Source organism: Ranitomeya imitator, chromosome 2 (assembly GCF_032444005.1).
Source record: "Ranitomeya imitator isolate aRanImi1 chromosome 2, aRanImi1.pri, whole genome shotgun sequence".
NCBI classification, from domain to species: Eukaryota; Metazoa; Chordata; class Amphibia; order Anura; family Dendrobatidae; genus Ranitomeya; species Ranitomeya imitator.
In genome coordinates, this window is record NC_091283.1 from 837,969,009 (window position 1) to 837,991,885 (window position 22,877).

At 43.2% G+C, this 22,877-nt stretch overlaps 1 protein-coding gene across 1 annotated transcript in view; it reads left to right on the top strand.

Annotated features, from left to right (window-relative positions):
* The window catches only part of CFAP58 (cilia and flagella associated protein 58), a 90,530-nt gene extending 82,379 nt beyond the window's left edge, over window positions 1-8,151 (top strand). The window contains exons 16-18 of the mRNA XM_069754245.1: window positions 2,115-2,234; window positions 2,509-2,642; window positions 7,012-8,151. Coding sequence (XP_069610346.1) covers window positions 2,115-2,234; window positions 2,509-2,642; window positions 7,012-7,129 — 372 coding nt within the window. The 3' untranslated portion in view covers window positions 7,130-8,151. The remainder of the gene's footprint in view (window positions 1-2,114; window positions 2,235-2,508; window positions 2,643-7,011) is intronic.
* Window positions 8,152-22,877: the final 14,726 nt, after the last annotated feature.

Sequence of the window (22,877 nt, forward strand, 5' to 3'; positions counted from 1 at the left end):
GTCTTGAACCTATTGGTAAATTTGTTTGTGCATAAATCGGCAGTAAATGCAAATTGTGTAAATTTTGAATATATTATTAGGCAAACGTGGCCTCATCCTCACCTTCCAGCATCCTATATGTTATGTCACTCCTGGCCAAGTGGATCCTGAATGCCTCTGGTTCCGATGAGTAGTTTTTGAGCAACATGGAAAGATGGCTCTAATACAGCAGGTCAGCTGAGTCAGGGTGAACTGGTGTCAAAGAAGTAACAAGCTGCAGAGCAAATGCCAACCTGGTCTAGCAAACTGGATCAGTGATAACTGACGTAGCAGAGCTGGAACAGCGATGACTGACGTAGCAGAGCTGGAGCAGCAATGACTGACGTAGCAGAGCTGGGACAGCAGTGACTGACACAGGAGAGCTGGAACACCAGTGACTGATGTAGCAGAGCTTGAACACCAATGACTGACATGGTACAGCTTGGACAGCAGTGACTGACGTAACAAAGTTGAAACAGCAATGACTATCGTGGCAAAGCTGGAGCACCAATGACTGACGTAGCAAAGCTTGAACGCCAATGACTGACATAGTAGAGCTTGAACAGCAATGACTGATGTAACAAAGTTGAAACAGCAATAACTGACGTAGCAGATCTTGAACACCAATGACTGACGTAGCAGAGATGGAACGCCAATGATTGGCGCAGGAGAGCTGTAACACCAATGACTGACGTGGCGGAGCTGGAACACCAATGACTGACGTAGCAGAGCTTGAACGCCAATGACTGACGCAGGAGAGCTGTAACACCAATGACTGATGTAGCAGAGCTGGGACAGCAGTGACTGACACAGGAGGGCTGGAACACCAGTGACTGACGTAGCAGAGCTTGAACACCAATGACTGGCATAGCAGAGCTGAAACACCAATAACTGACGTAGCAGAGCTCGGAGAGCAGTGACTGACACAGGAGACCTGGAACACCAATGACTGACGTAGCAGAGCTGGGACAGCAGTGACTGACACAGGAGAGCTGGAACATAAATGACTGACGTAGCAGAGCTGGAACACCAATGACTGACGTAGCAGAGCTTGAACACCAATGACTGACATAGCAGAGCTTGAACACCAATGAATGATGTAACAGAGCTTGAACAGCAATGACTGACGTAACAAAGTTGAAACAGCAATGACTGACGTGGCGGAGCTGGAACACCAATGACTGACATAGCAGAGCTGGGACAGCTATGACTGACTCACGCAGGAGAGCTGGAACACCAATGACTGACGTAGCAGAGCTTGAACATCAATGACTGACATGGCAGAGCTGAAACAGCAAAGACTGACGTGGCAGTCCTGGAACAGCAGTGACTGAAGTAGCAGAGCTGGAACACCAATGACCGACATACCAGAGCTGGAGCAGCAATGACTGACGTGGCAGAGCTGGAACAGCAGTGATTGGAATAGGAGATCTTTAGCAGTGATGGCTGATGTAGCTGAGCTGGCCCAACGATGTCCAGACTAGCAGTGCTAGAACAATTGATATAGCAGTGTTGTAGCAATATTTCTAGCACTGCGTAGTGGCAGGATGAAGTGGAAGGAATACATATCTGGCTCTGGAACCAGGAGAGGTGAGTGACACTGTAATCCTTTTAACCCCTTCTGTCATGGAGGGATGTATGGTGCAGACCCAGGCATGACGGGTGCCAGCTGCTTTGCACATCCAGCACCTTACTCTGTCCGCAGCCATTGGAGCGAGCGCTGATCATTGCTGTTTAACCTCTTATATGCCATGGCTGTTTAATCTTTTACAGTTTGGCACATTTTTAGACTGACCTAAAATTAGATAATGGCCTCTACACCTCCTTTGAGCAGGTGCAGTTTAGCACCAAAAGTAAAGCCTTCTAAATCTGTCTCGGGATACACCGCACTTTCTTTTTCAACTTTCGACAAGGATTGCTTGAGTTTTTGCGCAATTTACCACTTTTTGTGGCTGTTTACACCAAAAAATCAGCGTCAACTGTTGACTGGGTGACTGGCGAAGCACAACGATGGGAACTCTTGGCGGGGTGGTTGAGTCCAAGTGATGGCAGCTTCGCCTGTTCACTTTCTGTTTTCTTTTACCCTTGTCCTGCAGGAAAAAGAGAAACTTTACGTGGAGCTGAAACACATCCTGGCGCGGCAGCCGGGACCAGAAGCAGCCGAGCAGCTACAGATCTACCAACAGACTCTGCGGGAAAAGACCAAGCAGCTGAAGGTGAGGACCTCGGTACTGCCCCCTCCGGTCACACTGCAGAACTCCCTCATATCATGCGTCTGGGATTCCCTGCCGAGGCTTGTCCGTCAGGTGTCTGCCGCATCCAACATGGCTTCCGATGCGATAATGTGAACAGCACATTAACCGGTAGCAGCAGAATTCTGATTGCAGCTCCGGATGTGGCTGGAGTATATGCTTTAGGATGATCTGTTGTATTTGGCTCCTTGTCTGCTTCTCTGTATACTCTGTCTGTGTCTTCTGGGTCTCCTTCCAGGCTCTGTCATCAGAACTGAACATGTACGAGTCCCAGAGCCAGGAATACAAGTACGAGATCGAGAGACTGGCCAACGAGCTGCAGAACGTGAAGAAGAAGTACCTGATGCAAAAGCGGAAAGAGCAGCAGGCCAGGTACGAGGCGCAGCAGCCGCCCAAGATCCCGGGACAAGCAGCCGTGACGCATCCAGTCTGGTCTGCTGTACACTGTAAAAAGTCACTTAAAATACCTGGTCACTAAGTGGTTAAAGCTGTTCTGCGGGCACTTAATGGTCTCCTTCTTCTAACCGAGGGCTTTAATGACCTAAGCACTCAGCAGCGGCATGAGACGGAATCGGTATTTAGCTGCTTGGGATGTTTTTTGTAATTTTTTTACTTTAGTTTTTCACGAGTCCCGTATTTTTGAGTCTTCGGACAAAGAGGCCGGAAAGTGCCAACCTCTCTGTACAATATGAGGGTCTCTGCCTCTTCCTGCGAGGGAACATCTCTCAAAAAACATTAGTGCTGTTCCCGCACAAAGGCAGCAGATGTTGCTCGACTGCCTGCGAGGTTTCTCCTCTGCGCGGCTATTAAGGATCTTCTCATAATGGCGCTTTACTGATATGGCCTGAGAAAACTGGGTGAAATCTCCTTCAGATTAACCCTGGTATGATGCACTAGGGTGAGCGATGCCCGAAATGTCAGGTTCTGGGACCTCATCCGTCAGGGTGAAGTTGGGATTAGTATATTGGCATTTTCACTGTCACAATTCTGTTGTCGGGAGTCCTGGGACCAGGGGCTCATTCCCAGTCCCTAATGCTAGGGGTGCCCTTGCTCACCCTGATCCACAGATTACTTATGGTGAAGATGACAGGGCCACAAACCTTGCCTTAGCTCCTGAATCCTCCCTCAGTCTGTACCCTTCCCCACCCAGTGAAGAGGGCAGTAGTAGTGTACCGTAATACACTAACCAGACTAAAAAGGTAATATGAACAGGGGAAACGGAAAATACCAATCATACAAATATATTCACACAAACAACAGAGGTAAACACCGGGGACCGGAGGATGGGGTAAAACCAAAGTAGGAGAAGGAGGGGAATTATCACACACCCAAAACTTAAAAATGGTCACAAAGCCACCAACACCTTCTCAAGTAACAACTACAAACCACCATCTCCTAACCATGTAGCATAAGCTCGCTCTAGCTATGAGTTCTAGCCAGGACCCAGATTATATAGGAGATGGGAGTGGTTAACAGTGAACAGCTGAGATCCTTAATGCAGGAAAGCTTCCAGGAGTTCTCAGATGAGCAGATTAATACTTTCCCTGCACCGTTTAATATGAAGGTGAAGTGCTTCTAATCAGTGCAGGAGTAGGAGAAATCAGACACTGCGATCTTCTGGCTCCTCTCTGTCGCGGTAAACCTGTGATATTCACCATATTTACAAAAGCCGGCATGATGACTGCTGGTTCTGAGACAAGAGGTTTTGCCTTTACTACTGCTTTCTCCCTTCTCTTGCCCTTCATTATATCCCTTCCTCCTTCTTTCTTGTCAATTTTTTTTTTCTTTTTCTTTCCCTTGCCCTTTCTCTCATTTCTTGCCCCTTTTATCCCTCTTCTGTCCTTATTTTTCCCTTCTACCTTCCCTTTGTAATTCTTACTTTCCTTACCCCATCTTCCTTCTCATGCCCCTTATTCCCTTCCCTTGCCCTTCTTTCCTTCCTTGACTCTTCATTCTACCCTAGTCCCTTTTTTCCTTTATTTTCCCTTACTATGTCCCCTATTTCTTCCCTTCCACCTCCTTCGTTTTCTTATCTCTTTCTTTGCTAGTCCATTCTTCTTTGCCTTCCTCCTTCTTCCCTTCACTTGCCCCTTATTTTGTCCCTCGTCCTTTCTTTTTTCTCTTGCCCCTTCTTTTCTCCCTTTCGCCTTATTTCCTTCTTTGCCCCTTCTTTCCTCCCTTGCTCCTTCTTTCCTCAATTGCCTCTTCTTTCCTCCCCTGCCCCTTCTTTACTCCCTTGCCCCTTTTTTCCTTGTACCTTATTTCCTAGCCTTTCCCCTTCTTTTCTCTTTTGCCCCTTCTTTTCTCCCTTGTACTTTATTTCCTTCCTTGCTCCTTCTTTCCTCCCTTGCTCCTTTTTAGCTTCCTGGCCCCTTTTTTTCATCCTGGCCTCTTTTTTTTCCTCCCGTACCCCTTTTTCCTCCCGTGCCCCTTTTTTCTTTCTTGACCCCTTTTTCTTCCTTGCCCCTTTTTTTTCTTCCCCTCCCCTTCTTTCCTCCCTTGCCCTTTTTTATCTTAGCCCTTTTCTTCATCCTTGCATTTTCTTTACTTGCCTCTTTTTTCATCCCTTTCCTTTTTTTTCCCTTCTTCGGTCTCTTGCCTCTTTTCTATTTCCTTATTTTCCTCTTTCCCTTCAGTTGTCCCTTCTTTCCTTCCATATCCATTCCTTTTTAGCTCACCCTTTTTATCGCCTGCTGCCTCTTTTTTTCCCCCTTTCCTTCCCCGTTCTTCCTTCCCTTGCCACCTCTTCCTGTGCCTTTTTCTTTCACCCTTCTCCATGTTTTCCTTCGTTCTTCTCATCCACAGTATGGGGATTCTGGCTATCGGTGAATGTGGACTCTCATTTCTTCCTTCCGTGTCACATCCTTGGATCGGTCATACACATATGATGAGATCTGTAACATGTTGAGTGGAGTAGTAGTGTAGGATCAAAGTCATGAAGCTGAAAGGCAGAATCGGAGAGGGACACAAAAGACAATGTCTTCAATGCCAGCTTCTTCCCCAAAACAGTGCGGTGAGTCAGGACGACTGTAGGATTTCCCTAGAAGTTGGCTCCAGACTTATAGCACATGAAGATCTAAACTGCAATGAAGGAAAGCAGACGGGAAAAGGAACAAGATGAGTTATATAGCAAAGAGCAAATCATGTGATGTGGTCCTGAAAAGATGGAAGAGGAGCACGACAGACCAAGCCATAGTGAAAGGTGGATGCGGATAAACCTGCCTGTACACATTCAGTGGCTGATAGCTTAATTTTTGGAAAATGATATAAGGGTAACATGGGGAGATCTTCATATATAAGTCTTTATATAGCAAGACGACCTACAGAAAGGGAGCATTGGAGCCTTACCAGGCATATTAGGAAAATCCACCAAATTGTGAATGTTGCAGAAATTCACAGCAGTCGGTGCCCTTGAATGAGCAAAACAAGAGTCATTGAATCAGAAGGATTTTGCTCAGCTGCAGCAGTAAAGCGTCTGTTCACATGAAAACCATAGGATTATTAGCAGAGATTAATGAACCCCGGGAAGGCAAAGTGTTAATTATATGATCACAGTCTGGGGCAGCAGCTTCTGATGTACTCACAGGAAACATAGTGAATGGAGAAGTAAAATACTACAATGCTATGTCAGGGCACCGTGAGACAATAGTAAGCGCTGGTATGTCTGTGCCGGGCCGAGACGAGGGGTGACAGGGTAAGTTAGCAGCCTGGGGGGCTGCACAGAAGTATCAAGGTGCTGGGTGGCAGGAAGTGTCTCGCCAAACTACTAAACATGTTGTCTCAATGTGCAAAACCAATGGACGCCAAGGGCTAAGACGCCACCAGGGCATCAAATGAATTGAAAAAATGAGGACATCAAGTCTGTGAACACCAGAAACTGGGATATCAAATGATGGGATCCCAAGGACTAATGCTCAGAAACACCGAATATTAAGGATGAGCAGCATTAAGGTCCTGGGTACCAAACCACGAGACACCAGTGGGTTAGAGCAAACCACAGAATCTAAAAAATGAGGACATCAAGTCTGTGGACAGAAGAAACTGGGATATGAAATGATGAGACCTCAAGGACTAATGCTCCGCAACACCCAATATCAAGGATGAGCAGCGTTCAGGTCCTGGGTACCAAACCACGAGACACCAGTGGGTTAGAGCAAACCTCAGAATCTAAAAAATGAGGACATCAAGTCTGTGGACAGAAGAAACTGGGATATCAAATGATGAGACCTCAAGGACTAATGCTCAGAAACACCGAATATTAAGGATGAGCAGCATTAAGGTCCTGGGTACCAAACCACGAGACACCAGTGGGTTAGAGCAAACCTCAGAATCTAAAAAATGAGGACATCAAGTCTGTGGACAGAAGAAACTGGGATATCAAATGATGAAACCTCAAGGACTAATGCTCAGCAACAACGGATATCAAGGATGAGCAGCATCAAGGTCCAGGAAACCAAACTGGTAGACACCAGGGGTTAGAGCAAACCATACTATCTAAACAATGACATCAAGGCTGCGGACACCAGAAACTGGGATATCAAATCATGAGACCTCAAGGACTAATGCTCAGCAACAACGGATATCAAGGATGAGCAGCATCACGGTCCAGGGTACTAAACTACTAGACACCAGGGGTTTAGATCCAAAAATCAGAACATAAAATACTGTACATTTAGTGCTGATCTATAGACGACCTCCCAGGTCTTTGCTGGTTTATATCTGGTTTTGTTACTCTATATAGGGAGAAGGAAAGAAGCATGGCGGACACAGATGCTCCTTTTATGCAGCAGCGATCCGATGCTCCCCGGTTCACAGGAGGCGGATTTCCTCTGAGCCACGCACCGAAGATTACAGCCTAATGGACATCCTTCCAATCCTTGGATTGCACATGACCCCTCCTTATAATATACGGAATATGGTTTAACTTTATATGCAGACTCATCAAATATTTATATTAAAGGTCTTTTAAAGTAAAAATATTAAAGGGGTTGTCGGAATCCTCTTCTATTTGCCAGAATGCAGAGCGTCTTCAAAAAGAATCTGTGATCCTCAAAGATCTGGCATAATCGTGTATTGCATAGACTGCCCTTTGATTTCCCTTTGCAAAAGATGTAATACTTCATTTACCCTGCGGGGGAGCTGCAGGGAAACTTCATTGTTACCGCACGATTCCTTCACAGATTACTAAGCAGATGACTCTCCTGTGTCCTGTGTTCTGCTGATTGTCAGGGGCCATAGAAGGCAACATTTTGTTTCTGTTGGACCCTCCCATCAGCCACAATAAAGGAAATAATTTCAATTCCACGTATGCTTATTGAGAGACTCCCCCCTAAAAGATAAGAAAAACATGGCTGACTTCTTCCAAAAACAGCGCCACTTCTGTTTACAGGTTATTCATGGTAATGCAACTCAGCTTCATTAATGTGAATGGTGCAATACCATACAGTTGGAAAACAAAAAAAAAGCGCCATGTTTTTCTAGTCCTAGACAGCAGCTTTCACCCCCCCATACATGTGATGGGAGCTACCTCCAACCATAAGTTTAACCTTTTGGATTCTGACGTCAATAGTTACCGTGGCATTTAAGCAGTTGGATATGAGGGGCTTCCTGGAGGACTACATAAAGAAAAAAAACACACAAGAAATCTAAATAAATACAAACATTCTGATTACACCCTCCCCCCCCCCAAATATTTGGTGTAGTCGCATCTGTAACTGTTTGAACTAATATGATACCCTAATATTTATGCCATATTTTGAACACTGAAAAAAAACAATTTTTTTTATTAATGGTCGCCTAATCTTTCGCCCTCCAAAAAGAAGGGAATAAAGTTAATTGTAAAATTTATGTGGATCCCAAAATAGTACCAATAAAAACTACCAACAAAAACCAGCCGTGTTACAATCGACTAAAAAAAGTTATGTCTCTCGGAATATGGAGGACACAAGGCATTTTTTCATATTTTTTTCAGTAGTAAATAATAAACATGATATAAATTTTATATCACCAATCTGCAGAGGAACGATTCTTTATAGGGGACTTAGTGATGTAAAAAAGTTGTCATTGCGCAGCTGCAGGTTTTTTTTTATTGATTATGTAGTTAAACAGTGGAGGGAGAGGAGGGGGGATGCAGCTTCTAGAAAAAATAGAGATGGGGAGAGGAGGGGGATGCAGCTTGTAGAAAAAAATATAGAGATGGGAGGGAGAGGAGGAGGATGCAGCTTCTTGAAAAAATAGAGATGGGGAGAGGAGGGGGATGCAGCTTGTAGAAAAAATATAGAGGAGGGAGAGGAGGGGGATGCAGCTTGTAGAAAAAAATATAGAGATGGGAGGGAGAGGAGGAGGATGCAGCTTCTTAAAAAACAGATGTGTGCGAGAGGATGGGGATGCAGCTTCTTGAAAAAATAGAGATGGTGAGAGGAGGGGGAAGCAGCTTGTAGAAAAAATATAGAGGAGGGGGATGCAGCTTGTAGAAAAAAATATAGAGATGGGAGGGAGAGGAGGAGGATGCAGCTTCTTGAAAAAATAGAGATGGTGAGAGGAGGGGGAAGCAGCTTGTAGAAAAAATATAGAGGAGGGAGAGGAGGGGGATGCAGCTTGTAGAAAAAAATATAGAGATGGGAGGGAGAGGAGGAGGATGCAGCTTCTTAAAAAACAGATGTGTGCGAGAGGATGGGGATGCAGCTTCTTGAAAAAATAGAGATGTGAAAGGAGGGGGAACCATCTTCTTAAAGAAATAGATGGGAGGGAGAGGATGGGGATCCAGCTTCTTAAAGAAACAGATGGGAGGGAGAGGATGTGGATGCAGCTTTTTAAAGAAATAAATGGGAGGGGGATGCAGCTTCTTAAAGAAACAGATGGGAGGGAGAGGATTTGGGGATGCAGCTTCTTAAAAAAAACAGATGGGAGGAGAGGATGGGGACGCAGCTTCTTAAAAAACATGGGGAGAGAAGGGGGATGCAGCTTCTTAAAGAAACAGATGGGAGGGAGAGGATGGGGATGCAGCTTCTTAAAGAAATAAATGGGAGGGGGATGCAGCTTCTTAAAGAAACATATGGGAGGGAGAGGAGGGGGATGCAGCTGCAGTGTCCCTACCTCCGCATTTCTCTGATAAGGATTCAAGAAATATCTGATTGATCGGACATCATACTAGGTAGAAATAGAGGAAGCGGTGTGCAGCTACTCCCATATGCTGGACTCTGCATGTCCACAACATATCCAGCTCCACTACATCTGGTTCAGGGCTGTAGATGAGTTGGATGATTGTGTGCTCTGCGCCCCGCGTCATCCAGGTAACTGCACATTGTGTGAGATGGATCTGGGTGATTGTCTGCAGGCCGGAGGATGATTCCCAGTGTTAGCACAATATCACCTGAAGGCGGCGGAGAGCGGCGCTTCATTGTGAGGCTGGAGCGGTGCTGTCCAGACAGATAAACATAAAGTGCTTGTAGCAATTGTGGATACATAGTGTCAGCTTCAGATTACATGAGCCGCGCACACCATTTCCCGAGATAAACGCCGCACTACTCTGCAATTTTACTGAAATGGTGTCTGAGCAGCGGGTGATTCCATCTGAGGCTCCGAGGACACGAACTCCAGCTCCAAGATTTCTCAACACATAAACAATATATTCCTTTTATTCTACACCGGAAACTAATAAATTACTCCGATAAAGGTCTGGAAAATGTGTAACCAGCTGTACATACAGAGGATGCCCAGGTTATACCGGCTGCACATATATAATTATATACAGGAGATACCCAGGTTATTCCAGCTGTACATATATAATTATATACAGGAGATACCCAGGTTATACCGGCTGTACATATATAATTATATACAGGAGATACCCAGGTTATACCGGCTGCACATATATAATTATATACAGGAGATACCCAGGTTATTCCAGCTGTACATATATAATTATATACAGGAGATACCCAGATTATACCGGTTGTACATATATAATTATATACAGGAGATACCCAGATTATACCGGTTGTACATATATAATTATATACAGGAGATGCCCAGGTTATACCAGCTGTACATATATAATTATATACAGGAGATGCCCAGGTTATACCAGCTGTACATGTATAATTATATACAGGAGATGCCCAGGTTATACCAGCTGTACATGTATAATTACATACAGGAGATGCCCAGGTTATACCGGCTGCACATATATAATTATATACAGGAGATACCCAGGTTATTCCAGCTGTACATATATAATTATATACAGGAGATACCCAGATTATACCGGTTGTACATATATAATTATATACAGGAGATACCCAGATTATACCGGCTGTACATATATAATTATATACAGGAGATGCCCAGGTTATACCAGCTGTACATATATAATTATATACAGGAGATGCCCAGGTTATACCAGCTGTACATGTATAATTATATACAGGAGATGCCCAGGTTATACCAGCTGTACATGTATAATTATATACAGGAGATGCCCAGGTTATACCAGCTGTACATATATAATTATATACAGGAGTTGCCCAGGTTATACCAGCTGTACATATATAATTATATACAGGAGATACCCAGGAAATACCAGCTGTACATATATAATTATATACAGGAGATGCCCAGGTTATATCAGCTGTACATATATAATTATATACAGGAGATGCCCAGGTTATACCGGCTGTACATATATAATTATATACAGGAGATGCCCAGGTTATACCTGCTGTACATATATAATTATATACAGGTGATACCCAGGTTATACCGGCTGTACATATATAATTATATACAGGAGATACCCAGGTTATACCAGCTGTACATATATAATTATATACAGGAGATGCCCAGGTTATAGGAGCTATACATATATAATTATATACAGGAGATGCCCAGGTTATACCGGCTGTACATACAGTATATAATTATATACAGGAGATGCCCAGGTTATACCGGCTGTACATATATAATTATATACAGGTGATACCCAGGTTATACCGGCTGTACATATATAATTATATACAGGAGATACCCAGGTTATTCCAGCTGTACATATATAATTATATACAGGAGATGCCCAGGTTATACCAGCTGTACATATATAATTATATACAGGAGATACCCAGGAAATACCAGCTGTACATATATAATTATATACAGGAGATGCCCAGGTTATACCAGCTGTACATATATAATTATATACAGGAGATGCCCAGGTTATAGGAGCTATACATATATAATTATATACAGGAGATGCCCAGGTTATACCGGCTGTACATATATAATTATATACAGGAGATGCCCAGGTTATAGGAGCTATACATATATAATTATATACAGGAGATGCCCAGGTTATACCGGCTGTACATATACATTTTTCTTCTCTGAACCCTGTTCACACAGGTTATATACAGATGATCAGGTTTTTAAATACATCAGATAGGGATTGCATACATTAGTTAGGACTGCTCTGATAAGGGTATACCGTGAAGATTGGTAGAGCAGCTTAGTATACATTTTTTGCAAAAAACGTATCAACCAAATACCCTGTTTTTTACATCTTTTACTAGCACTTGCGGATTACTGCAACATTTTTTCAAACTGAGTGTTTTTGGTTTTACTATTCTCTTTTGTGTCTTCAGGTTTCTTGGTGGTGTGTGAACATGATCATACAGACTTGTTCACTGTGCAAGTAGCCCATGTGTTCCTGTTTCCATATATAATTATATACAGGAGATGCCCAGGTTATACCGGCTGTACATATATAATTATATACAGGAGATGCCCAGGTTATACCAGCTGTACATATATAATTATATATAGGAGATGTCCAGGTTATAACAGCTGTACATGTATAATTATATACAGGAGATGTCCAGGTTATACCAGCTGTACATATATAATTATATACAGGAGATACCCAGGTTATACCGGCTGTACATATATAATTATATACAGGAGATGCCCAGGTTATACCGGCTGTACATATATAATTATATACAGGAGATGCCCAGGTTATACCGGCTGTACATAAATAATTATATACAGGAGATGCCCAGGTTATACCGGCTGTACATATATAATTATATACAGGAGATGCCCAGGTTATACCGGCTGTACATATATAATTATATACAGGAGATGCCCAGGTTATACCGGCTGTACATATATAATTATATACAGGAGATGTCCAGGTTATAGGAGCTATACATATATAATTATATACAGGAGATGCCCAGGTTATACCGGCTGTACATATATAATTATATACAGGAGATGCCCAGGTTATACCGGCTGTACATATATAATTATATACAGGAGATGCCCAGGTTATACCGGCTGTACATATATAATTATATACAGGAGATGCCCAGGTTATACCGGCTGTACATATATAATTATATACAGGAGATGCCCAGGTTATACCAGCTGTACATATATAATTATATACAGGAGATGTCCAGGTTATACCAGCTGTACATATATTATTATATACAGGAGATGCCCAGGTTATACCAGCTGTACATATATAATTATATACAGGAGATGTCCAGGTTATACCGGCTGTACATATATAATTATATACAGGAGATGCCCAGGTTATACCGGCTGTACATATATAATTATATACAGGAGATGTCCAGGTTATACCAGCTGTGCATATATAATTATATACAGGAGATGCCCAGGTTATACCAGCTGTAGGTATATAATTATATACAGGAGATACCCAGGTTATACCAGCTGTACATATATAATTATATACAGGAGATGCCCAGGTTATACCAGCTGTACATATATAATTATATACAGGAGATGCCCAGGTTATACCGGCTGTACATATATAATTATATACAGTTGTGCTCAGAAGTTTACATACCCCGGCAGAATTTTTGCTTTCTTGGCCTTTTTTCAGAGAATATGAATGATAACACCAAACCTTTTTCTCCCCTCATGGTTAGTGGTTGGGTGAAGCCATTTTTGTCAGACTACTGTGTTTCTCTTTTTAAATCATAATGACAACCCCAAACATGTAAATGCTTTTTCTCTTCTTAACAAAACATAATACACAGTTGTGTGAATAAGTGTTCTCCTCCTTCCTGATTTCCTATTCTTTTGCATGTTTGTCACACTTTAATGTTTCAGACACCAAACAAATGTAAATATTAGACAAAGATAACACAAGTAATCACAAAGTGCAGTTTATAAATGAAGATCTTTATTATTAAGGGAAAAAGAAATCCAAACCTCCAGGGCCCTGTGTGAAAAAGTGATTGCCCCCTAATTCCATTAAGTGGTTGGTCCACCCTTAGCAGCAACAACTGCAATCAACCGTTTGTGATAACTGGAAATGAGTCTTTTACAAAGCTCTGGAGGAATTTTGGCCACTCACCTTTGCAGAATGGTTGTACTTCAGCCACATTGGAGGGTTTCAGAGCCTGATCCACCTTTTTAAGGTCCTGCCACAGCATCTCAATCAGATTAAGGTCAGGACCTTGACTAAGCCACTCCAAATTTTGTTTTTCTTAAAGTTATTCAGAGGTAGATTTGCTTGTGTTTTGGATCATTGTCCTGTTGCATAACCAAAGTGCGCTTCTGCTTGAGGTCACAAACCTATGCCCAGACATTCCTTCAGGATTTTTTGGTAGACAACATAATTCATGATTCCATTTACCAGAGCAAATCTTCCAGATCCTAAAACAGCAAAACAACCCCAGACCATCACAATACCACCACCATATTTTACTGTTGGTATGACCTTCTTTTTCTGAAATACTGTGTTACTTTTTTTGCCAGATGTAATGGGACATAAACCTTCCAAAAAGTTAATGTGCAAGAAAAGTTGTCTCCATTGACCACAGGAGATATGATTCTTAAAACATGACGTTTATTTATCATCGTATTACAAAGCACAGATATGCAGATATGAGCAATCCCGTGCAAGGAATGAATCCTACATGTTTCAACCTACACGGTCTTAATCAGTAGGAGATTAATAATAATGTAGGAGAGTCAAAGGATGTAGCAGAACTGGGATTGTTAGGTGGCACACTTGTGGACTCCAAACTCCCTGAATACTCAGGCATCATGTAGCTTCCTGATCAGGCCTAAGAGGCATTAATGTGTGACATGAGAGATGCACACCAGGAAAGACGGACACCGTGAAAGGAGGACACATGGTACTGGGACATGTAAATAACAGATTCACTGACAATCCCCTATATCTTGTGTGAGGGCATGAGGTTTTTACAACCCTCATTTCATGGGAGGATATACTGCATGTGCAGCCTGTGCTGCTGCATTGGGGCTCCGGGGGGCCCCTGCAGGGCAGCTAATAATTAGAGCAGTCTGGCCTGTTTATCCGGCTCTAGGGGGCCCCTTGTGTGGCGGGCATGGAGAGATCCCTGCAGCTCCGCTGCCTACAAGAGAAAATGGCAGCGGAGCGGAGCTGTAGGGATCCGTCCTGCTTCCTCACACAGACAGCAGCTCTGCTGGATGACGTAATCATTCAGTGTCCAGCTGTGCCAGAGAGAGGAAGCTGCTGACGGTGATGCTTCAGCTGCGGGAAAACGTGACAGGTGAGAGGTGCTGTGTGTGTGTTTTGTTGTATGTATGTGTGTGTGTTTTGTTGTATGTATGTGTGTGCGTGCATGCGTAGCGCTGTGGGGGAATGTGCAGAGGTGAATGGTGCTGTGTGTGTGTAGCTGGAGGAGAGGGCAATGATGGGGATGAGGAAATAATGGAAGTGGTGGAATGGGCAAGGATGGGGATGGTGGGGGAGGAGGAAATGAACGACTTGGTGGAAAGGGCAATAATGGGGTGGAGGGGGGAGGAAATCATGGAGGTTGTGGAATGGGCAAGGATGGTGGTGGTGGAAAGGGCAATGATGGGGATGGAGGGGGAGAAGGCAATGATGGAGGTGGGGGAGAAGGCAATGGTGGTAGCAGAAAAGACAATGATGGGAGTGGTGGGGAAGAAGGCAATGATGGAGGTGGTAGAAAGGGCAATGATGGCAGTGATGGAGAGGGCAATGATGGAGTGGTAGGCGAGAAAGCAATGATGGAGGTGGTGGAAAGGGCAATAATGGGGGAGTAGGAAATGATGGAGGTGGTGGAAAGGGCAATAATGGGGGAGTAGGAAATGATGGAGGTGGTGGAATGGGCAATGATGGGGTGAGGGAGAGGACAATAATGGGATGCAGGGGAGGAGGACAATGAGGGGTGTGGGAGATTGGGATGGGATGAAGGGGGAGTTATAATGGACTTAGGAACAGGGGGAGGTGGAGGAAGACATTATTATCACTTATTATGTCTCACACAGTCCCTTAGTATATGCTGTACTCACTTATTATGTTTAACACAGTCCCTTAGTATATAGTGCACGTACTTATGTATAACACAGTCCCTAAGTATATAGTGTACTCGCTAATTCTGTATAACACCATCCTTAGTTACATAATTTCCTCTTTTATTATGTATAACATCATCCCTTATTACGTACCATCCTCTCTAGTTATATATGGTGCCATTCCTTATTATATAGCTTCCTCTGCTGTTATGTACATTGCTGTCTCTTACATAGTGTATTCTTGTTAATTTTGTTATTCACAGTGCCCTCTTTTATTACATAGTCTCCTCTCTTGTTAGATATAAAATGACTGCTGATGGAGGAGCCAGTGACCAAACGACCAGTCCATCAGCTCCTCCATTAGAAAAGAAGCTTTCCCATACTCCATCAGCCATCATTGCATTATATAGCTAACAAGGCAAGATGATATGTAATAAAAAACAGGGCTCTATATAATCCAATATGTAAGGGACGGTACTGTACATAACAAGAGAGGGCACTGTATAATAAGGGACAGCAATATACATAATAAAGAAGACTATGTAATATATATATACATGTATGTGTGTGTGGCTATATATATATAATATATACACTGCTCAAAAAAATAAAGGGAACGCTTAACCCCTTTCTGCCATCCGACGTACTATTCCGTCCATGTGGGGTGGGCCTTAATTCCCATGGACGGAATAGTACGTCCAGGGCGATCGGCCGCGCTCACGGGGGGAGCGCGGCCGGGTGTCAGCTGCCTATCGCAGCTGACATCCGGCGCTATGTGCCAGGAGCGGTCACGGACCCCCCCCAGCACATTAACCCCCGAGCACACCGTGATCAAACATGATCGCGGTGTGCCAGCGGTATAAGGAAGCGTCGCGCAGGGAGGGGGTTACCTGCGGGCTTCCCTGAGACCCCCGCAGCAACGCGATGTGATCGCGTTGCTGCGAGGGTCTCCTTACCTCCCTCCCTGTAGCAGGCCCGGATCCAAGATGGCCGCGGCATCCGGGTCCTGCAGGGAGGGAGGTGGCTTACCAAGTGCCTGCTCAGAGCAGGCGCTTGGTAAGCCTGCAGTGCTCTCAGACAGATCGGTGATCTGACAGAGTGCTGTGCAAACTGTCAGATCAGCGATCTGTGATGTCCCCCCTGGGGCAAAGTAAAAAAGTTTTTAAAAAAATTTCCACATGTGTAAAAAAAAAAATTCCTAAATAATTAAAAAATATATATATATTATTCCCATAAATACATTTCTTCATCTAAATAAAAATAACAAACAATAAAAGTACACATATTTAGTATCGCCGCGTCGGTAACGACCCAACCTATAAAACTGTCCCACTAGTTAACCCCTTCAGTAAACACCGTAAGAAAAAAAAAAAACGAGGCAAAAAACAACGCTTTATTATCATACCGCCGAACAAAAAGTGGAACACGCAATCAAAAAGACAGATATAAATAACCATGGTACCGCTGAAAGTGTCGTCTTGTCCCGCAAAAAAACGAGCCACCATACAGCATCATCAGCAAAAAAATTTAAAAGTTATAGTCCTCAGAACAAAGCGATGCAAAAATAATTATTTTTTCTATAAAATAGTTTTTATCATATAAAAGCGCCAAAACATAAAAAAATGATATAAATGAGATAGCGCTGTAATCGTCCTGACCCAAAGAATAAAACTGCTTTATCAATTTTACCAAACGCAGAACGGTATAAACGCCTCCCCCCAAAAAAAATTCATGAATAGCTGGTTTTTGGTCATTCTGCCTCACAAAAACCGGAATAAAAAACGATCAAAAAATGTCACGTGCCCGAAAATGTTACCAATAAAAACGTCAACTTGTCCCGCAAAAAACAAGACCTCACATGACTCTGTGGACTCAAATATGGAAAAATTATAGCTCTCAAAATGTGGTAACGCAAAAAATATTTTTTGCAATGAAAAGCGTCTTTCAGTGTGTGACGGCTGCCAATTATAAAAATCCGCTAAAAAACACTGCTATAAAAGTAAATCAAACCCCCCTTCATCACCCCTTTAGTTAGGGAAAAATTAAAAAAATTTATTTCCATTTTCCCATTAGGGTTAGGGTTAGGGCTAGGGTTAGGGCTAGGGTTAGGGCTACAGTTAGGGTTGGGGCTAAAGTTAGGGTTAGGGTTTGGATTACATTTACGGTTGGGATTAGGGTTAGGGGTGTGTCTGCGTTAGAGGTGTAATTAGGGTTACTGTTGGGATTAGGGTTAGGGGTGTGTTTGGATTAGGGTTTCAGTTATAATTGGGGGGTTTCCACTGTTTAGACACATCAGGGGCTCTCCAAACGCGACATGGCGTCCGATCTCTATTCCAGCCATTTCTCCGTTGAAAAGTGCTCCTTCCCTTCCGAGCTCTCCCGCGCACCCAAACAGGGGTTTACCCCAACATATGGGGTATCAGCGTACTCAGGACAAATTGGACAACAACTTTTGGGGTCCAATTTCTCCTGTTACCCTTGGGAAACTACAAAACTGGGGGCTAAAAAATAATTTTTGTGGGAAAAAAAAGATTTTTTATTTTCACGGCTCTGCGTTATAAACTGTAGTGAAACACTTGGGGGCTCAAAGTTCTCACAACACATCTAGATGAGTTCCTTGGGGGTCTAGTTTCCAATATGGGGTCACTTGTGGGGGGTTTCTACTGTTTAGGTACATTAGGGGCTCTGCAAACGCAATGTGACGCCTGCAGACCATTCCATCTAAGTCTGCATTCCAAATGGCGCTCCTTCCCTTCCGAGCCCTCCCATGCGCCCAAACGGTGGTTCCCTCCCACATATAGGGTATCAGCACACTCAAGACAAATTGGACAACAACTTTTGGAGTCCAATTTCTCCTGTTACCCTCGGAAAAATACAAAACTGGGGGCTAAAAAATAATTTTTGTGGGAAAAATTTTTTGTTTTATTTTTACGGCTCTGCATTATAAACTTCTGTGAAGCCCTTGGTGGGTCAAAGTGCTCACCACACATCTAGATACGTTCCTTAGGGGGTCTACTTTCCAAAATGGTGTCACTTGTGGGGGGTTTCAATGTTTAGGCACATCAGTGGCTCTCCAAACGCAACATGGCGTCCCATCTCAATTCCAGTCAATTTTGCATTGAAAAGTCAAACGGCGCTCCTTCCCTTCCGAGCTCTCCCATGCGCCCAAACAGTGGTTTAACCCCACATATGGGGTATCAGCGTATTCAGGACAAATTGTACAACAACTTTTTGGTTCCAATTTCTTCTCTTACCATTGGGAAAATAAAAAATCAAGGGCGAAAAGATAATTTTTGTGAAAAAAAAATGATTTTTTTATTTTTACGGTTCTGCATTATAAGCTTCTGTGAAGCACTTGGTGGGTCAAAGTGCTCACCACACCTCTAGATAAGTTCCTTAGGGGGTCTACTTTCCAAAATGGTGTCACTTGTGGGGCGTTTCAATGTTTAGGCACATCAGTGGCTCTTCAAACGCAACATGGCGTCCCATCTTAATTCCTGTCAATTTTGCATTGAAAGGTCAAATGGCGCTCCTTTCCTTCCGAGCTCTCCCATGCACCCAAATAGTGGTTTACTGCCACATACGGGGTATCAGCGTACTCAGGACAAATTGTACAACAACTTTTGGGGTCCAATTTCTTCTCTTACCATTGGGAAAATAAAAAATTGGGGGCAAAAAGATAATTTTTGTGAAAAAAAAGATTTTTTATTTTTACGGTTTTGCATTATAAACTTCTGTGAAGCACTTGGTGGGTCAAAGTGCTCACCACACCTCTAGATAAGTTCCTTAGGGGGTCTACTTTCCAAAATGGTGTCACTTGTGGGGGGTTTCAATGTTTAGGCACATCAGTGGCTCTCCAAACGCAACATGGCGTCCCATCTCAATTCCAGTCAATTTTGCATTGAAAAGTCAAACGGCGCTCCTTCCCTTCCGAGCTCTCCCATGCGCCCAAACAGTGGTTTAACCCCACATATGGGGTATCAGCGTATTCAGGACAAATTGTACAACAACTTTTTGGTTCCAATTTCTTCTCTTACCATTGGGAAAATAAAAAATCAAGGGCGAAAAGATAATTTTTGTGAAAAAAAAATGATTTTTTTATTTTTACGGTTCTGCATTATAAGCTTCTGTGAAGCACTTGGTGGGTCAAAGTGCTCACCACACCTCTAGATAAGTTCCTTAGGGGGTCTACTTTCCAAAATGGTGTCACTTGTGGGGCGTTTCAATGTTTAGGCACATCAGTGGCTCTTCAAACGCAACATGGCGTCCCATCTTAATTCCTGTCAATTTTGCATTGAAAGGTCAAATGGCGCTCCTTTCCTTCCGAGCTCTCCCATGCACCCAAATAGTGGTTTACTGCCACATACGGGGTATCAGCGTACTCAGGACAAATTGTACAACAACTTTTGGGGTCCAATTTCTTCTCTTACCATTGGGAAAATAAAAAATTGGGGGCAAAAAGATAATTTTTGTGAAAAAAAAGATTTTTTATTTTTACGGTTTTGCATTATAAACTTCTGTGAAGCACTTGGTGGGTCAAAGTGCTCACCACACCTCTAGATAAGTTCCTTAGGGGGTCTACTTTCCAAAATGGTGTCACTTGTGGGGGGTTTCAATGTTTAGGCACATCAGTGGCTCTCCAAACGCAACATGGCGTCCCATCTCAATTCCAGACAATTTTGCATTGAAAAGTCAAATGGCGCTCCTTCGCTTCTGAGCTCTGTCATGCGCCCAAACAGTGGTTTACTGCCACATATGGTGTATCGACATACTCAGGACAAATTGTACAACAACGTTTGGGGTCCATTTTCTCCTGTTACCCTTGGTAAAATAAAACAAATTGGAGCTGAAGTTAATTTTTTTGTGGAAAAAAGTTAAATGTTAATTTTTATTTAAACATTCCAAAAATTCCAGTGAAACACCTGAAGGGTTAATAAACTTCTTGAATGTGGTTTTGAGCACCTTGAGGGGTGCAGTTTTTAGAATGGTGTCACACTTGGGTATTTTCTATCATATAGACCCATCAAAATGACTTCAAATGAGATGTGGTCCCTAAAATAAAATGGTGTTGGAAAAATGAGAAATTGCTGGTCAACTTTTAACCCTTATAACTCCATAACAAAAAAAATGTTGGTTCAAAAATTGTGCTGATGTAAAGTAAACATGTGGGAAATGTTACTTATTAAGTATTTTGTGTGATATATCTCTGTGATTTAATTGCATAAAAATTCAAAGTTGGAAAATTGCGAAATTTTCAAAATTTTCGCCAAATTTCAATTTTTTTCACAAATAAACGCAGGTAATATCAAAGAAATGTTACCACTATCATGAAGTACAATATGTCATGAGAAAATAATGTCAGAATCACCAGGATCCGTTGAAGCGTTCCAGAGTTATAACCTTATAAAGGGACAGTGGTCAGAATTGTAAAAATTGGCCCGGTCCATAACGTGCAAACCACCCTTGGGGGTAAAGGTTAAACAACAGAATCTAACTCCAAGTAAATCAAACTTCTGTGAAATCAAACTGTCCAGTTAGGAAGCAACACTGTTTGACAATCAATTTCACATGCTGTTGTGCAAATGGAATAGACAACAGATGGAAATTATTGGCAATTATCAAGACACACTCAATAAAGGAGTGGTTCTGCAGGTGGGGACCACAGACCACATCTCAGTACCAATGCTTTCTGGCTGATGTTTTGGTCACTTTTGAATGTTGGTTGTGCTTTCACACTCGTGGTAGCATGAGACAGACTCTACAACCCACAGAAGTGGCTCAGGTAGTGCAGCTCATCCAGGATGACACATCAATGCGAGCTGTGGCAAGAAGGTTTGCTGTGTCTGTCAGCATATTGTCCAGAGGCTGGAGGCACTACCAGGAGACAGGCCAGTACACCAGGAGACGTGGAGGGGGCCATAGGAGGGCAACAACTCAGCAGCAGGACCGCTACCTCAACCTTTATGCAAGCAGGAACTGCCAGAGCCCTGCAAAATGACCTCCAGCAGGCCACAAATGTGCATGTGTCTGCACAAACAGTTAGAAACTGACTCCATGAGGATGGTCTGAGTGCCCGACGTCCACAGATGGGGGTTGTGCTCACAGCCCAACACCGTGCAGGATGCTTGGCATTTGCCACAGAACACCAGGATTGGCGAATTCACCACTGGCGCCCTGTGCTCTTCACAGATGAAAGCAGGTTCACACTGAGCACATGAGACAGATGTGACAGAGTCTGGAGACACCGTGGAGAGCGATCTGCTGTCTGCAACATCCTTCAGCATGACCGGTTTTTGGCAGTAGGTCAGTAATGGTGTGGGGTGGCATTTCTTTAGAGGGCCGCACAGCCCTCCATGTGCTTGCCAGAGGTAGCCTGACTGTCATTAGGTACCGAGATGAGATCCTCAGACCCCTTGTGAGACCATATGATGTATGATGGTGCGGTTGGCCCTTGGTTCCTCCTAATGCAGGACAATGCCAGACCTCATGTGGCTGGAGTGTGTCAGCAGTTCCTGCAAGATGAAGGGACTGGCCCGCCCATTCCCCAGACCTGAATCCAATTGAACACATCTGGGACATCATGTCTTGCTCCATCCACCAACATCACGTTGCACCACAGACTTACCAGGAGTTGGCGGATGCTTTAGTCCAGGTCTGGGAGGAGATCCCTCAGTAGACCATCCGCCGCCTCCTCAGGAGCATGCCCAGGCATTGTAGGGATATCACACAGGCACATGGAGGCCACACACACTACTGAGCATCATTTCCTTGTCATGATGCATTTCCACTGAAGTTGGATCAGCCTGTAATTTGATTTTCCACTTTGATTTTGAGCACCATTCCAACTCCAGACCTCCATGGGATATTAATTTTGATTTACATTGATAATTGTTATGTTTTATTATCCTGAACACATTCCACTATGTAATGAATACAAATTTGCAACTGGAATATTTCATTCAGAGATATCTAGGATGTGGGATTTTAGTGTTCCCTTTATTTTTTTGAGCAGTGTATATACATGTGTGTGTGTGGCTACATATATATATATATATATATATACACACACACATACATATATATGAAGCTTTGTCGCCATAAAAGGAAGGGGGCCCAGACACATTTCTTGCACAGGGGCCCCAAACGTCCACCACTGCCCCATTTACATACCACAAAAAAATTATTCTTGGAAAAAAGTAACATCGAAGTGGAGAATTACCGCCAATGAAAAAATAAAGCGAATCGTCGTGTGGATATGCTGCACAT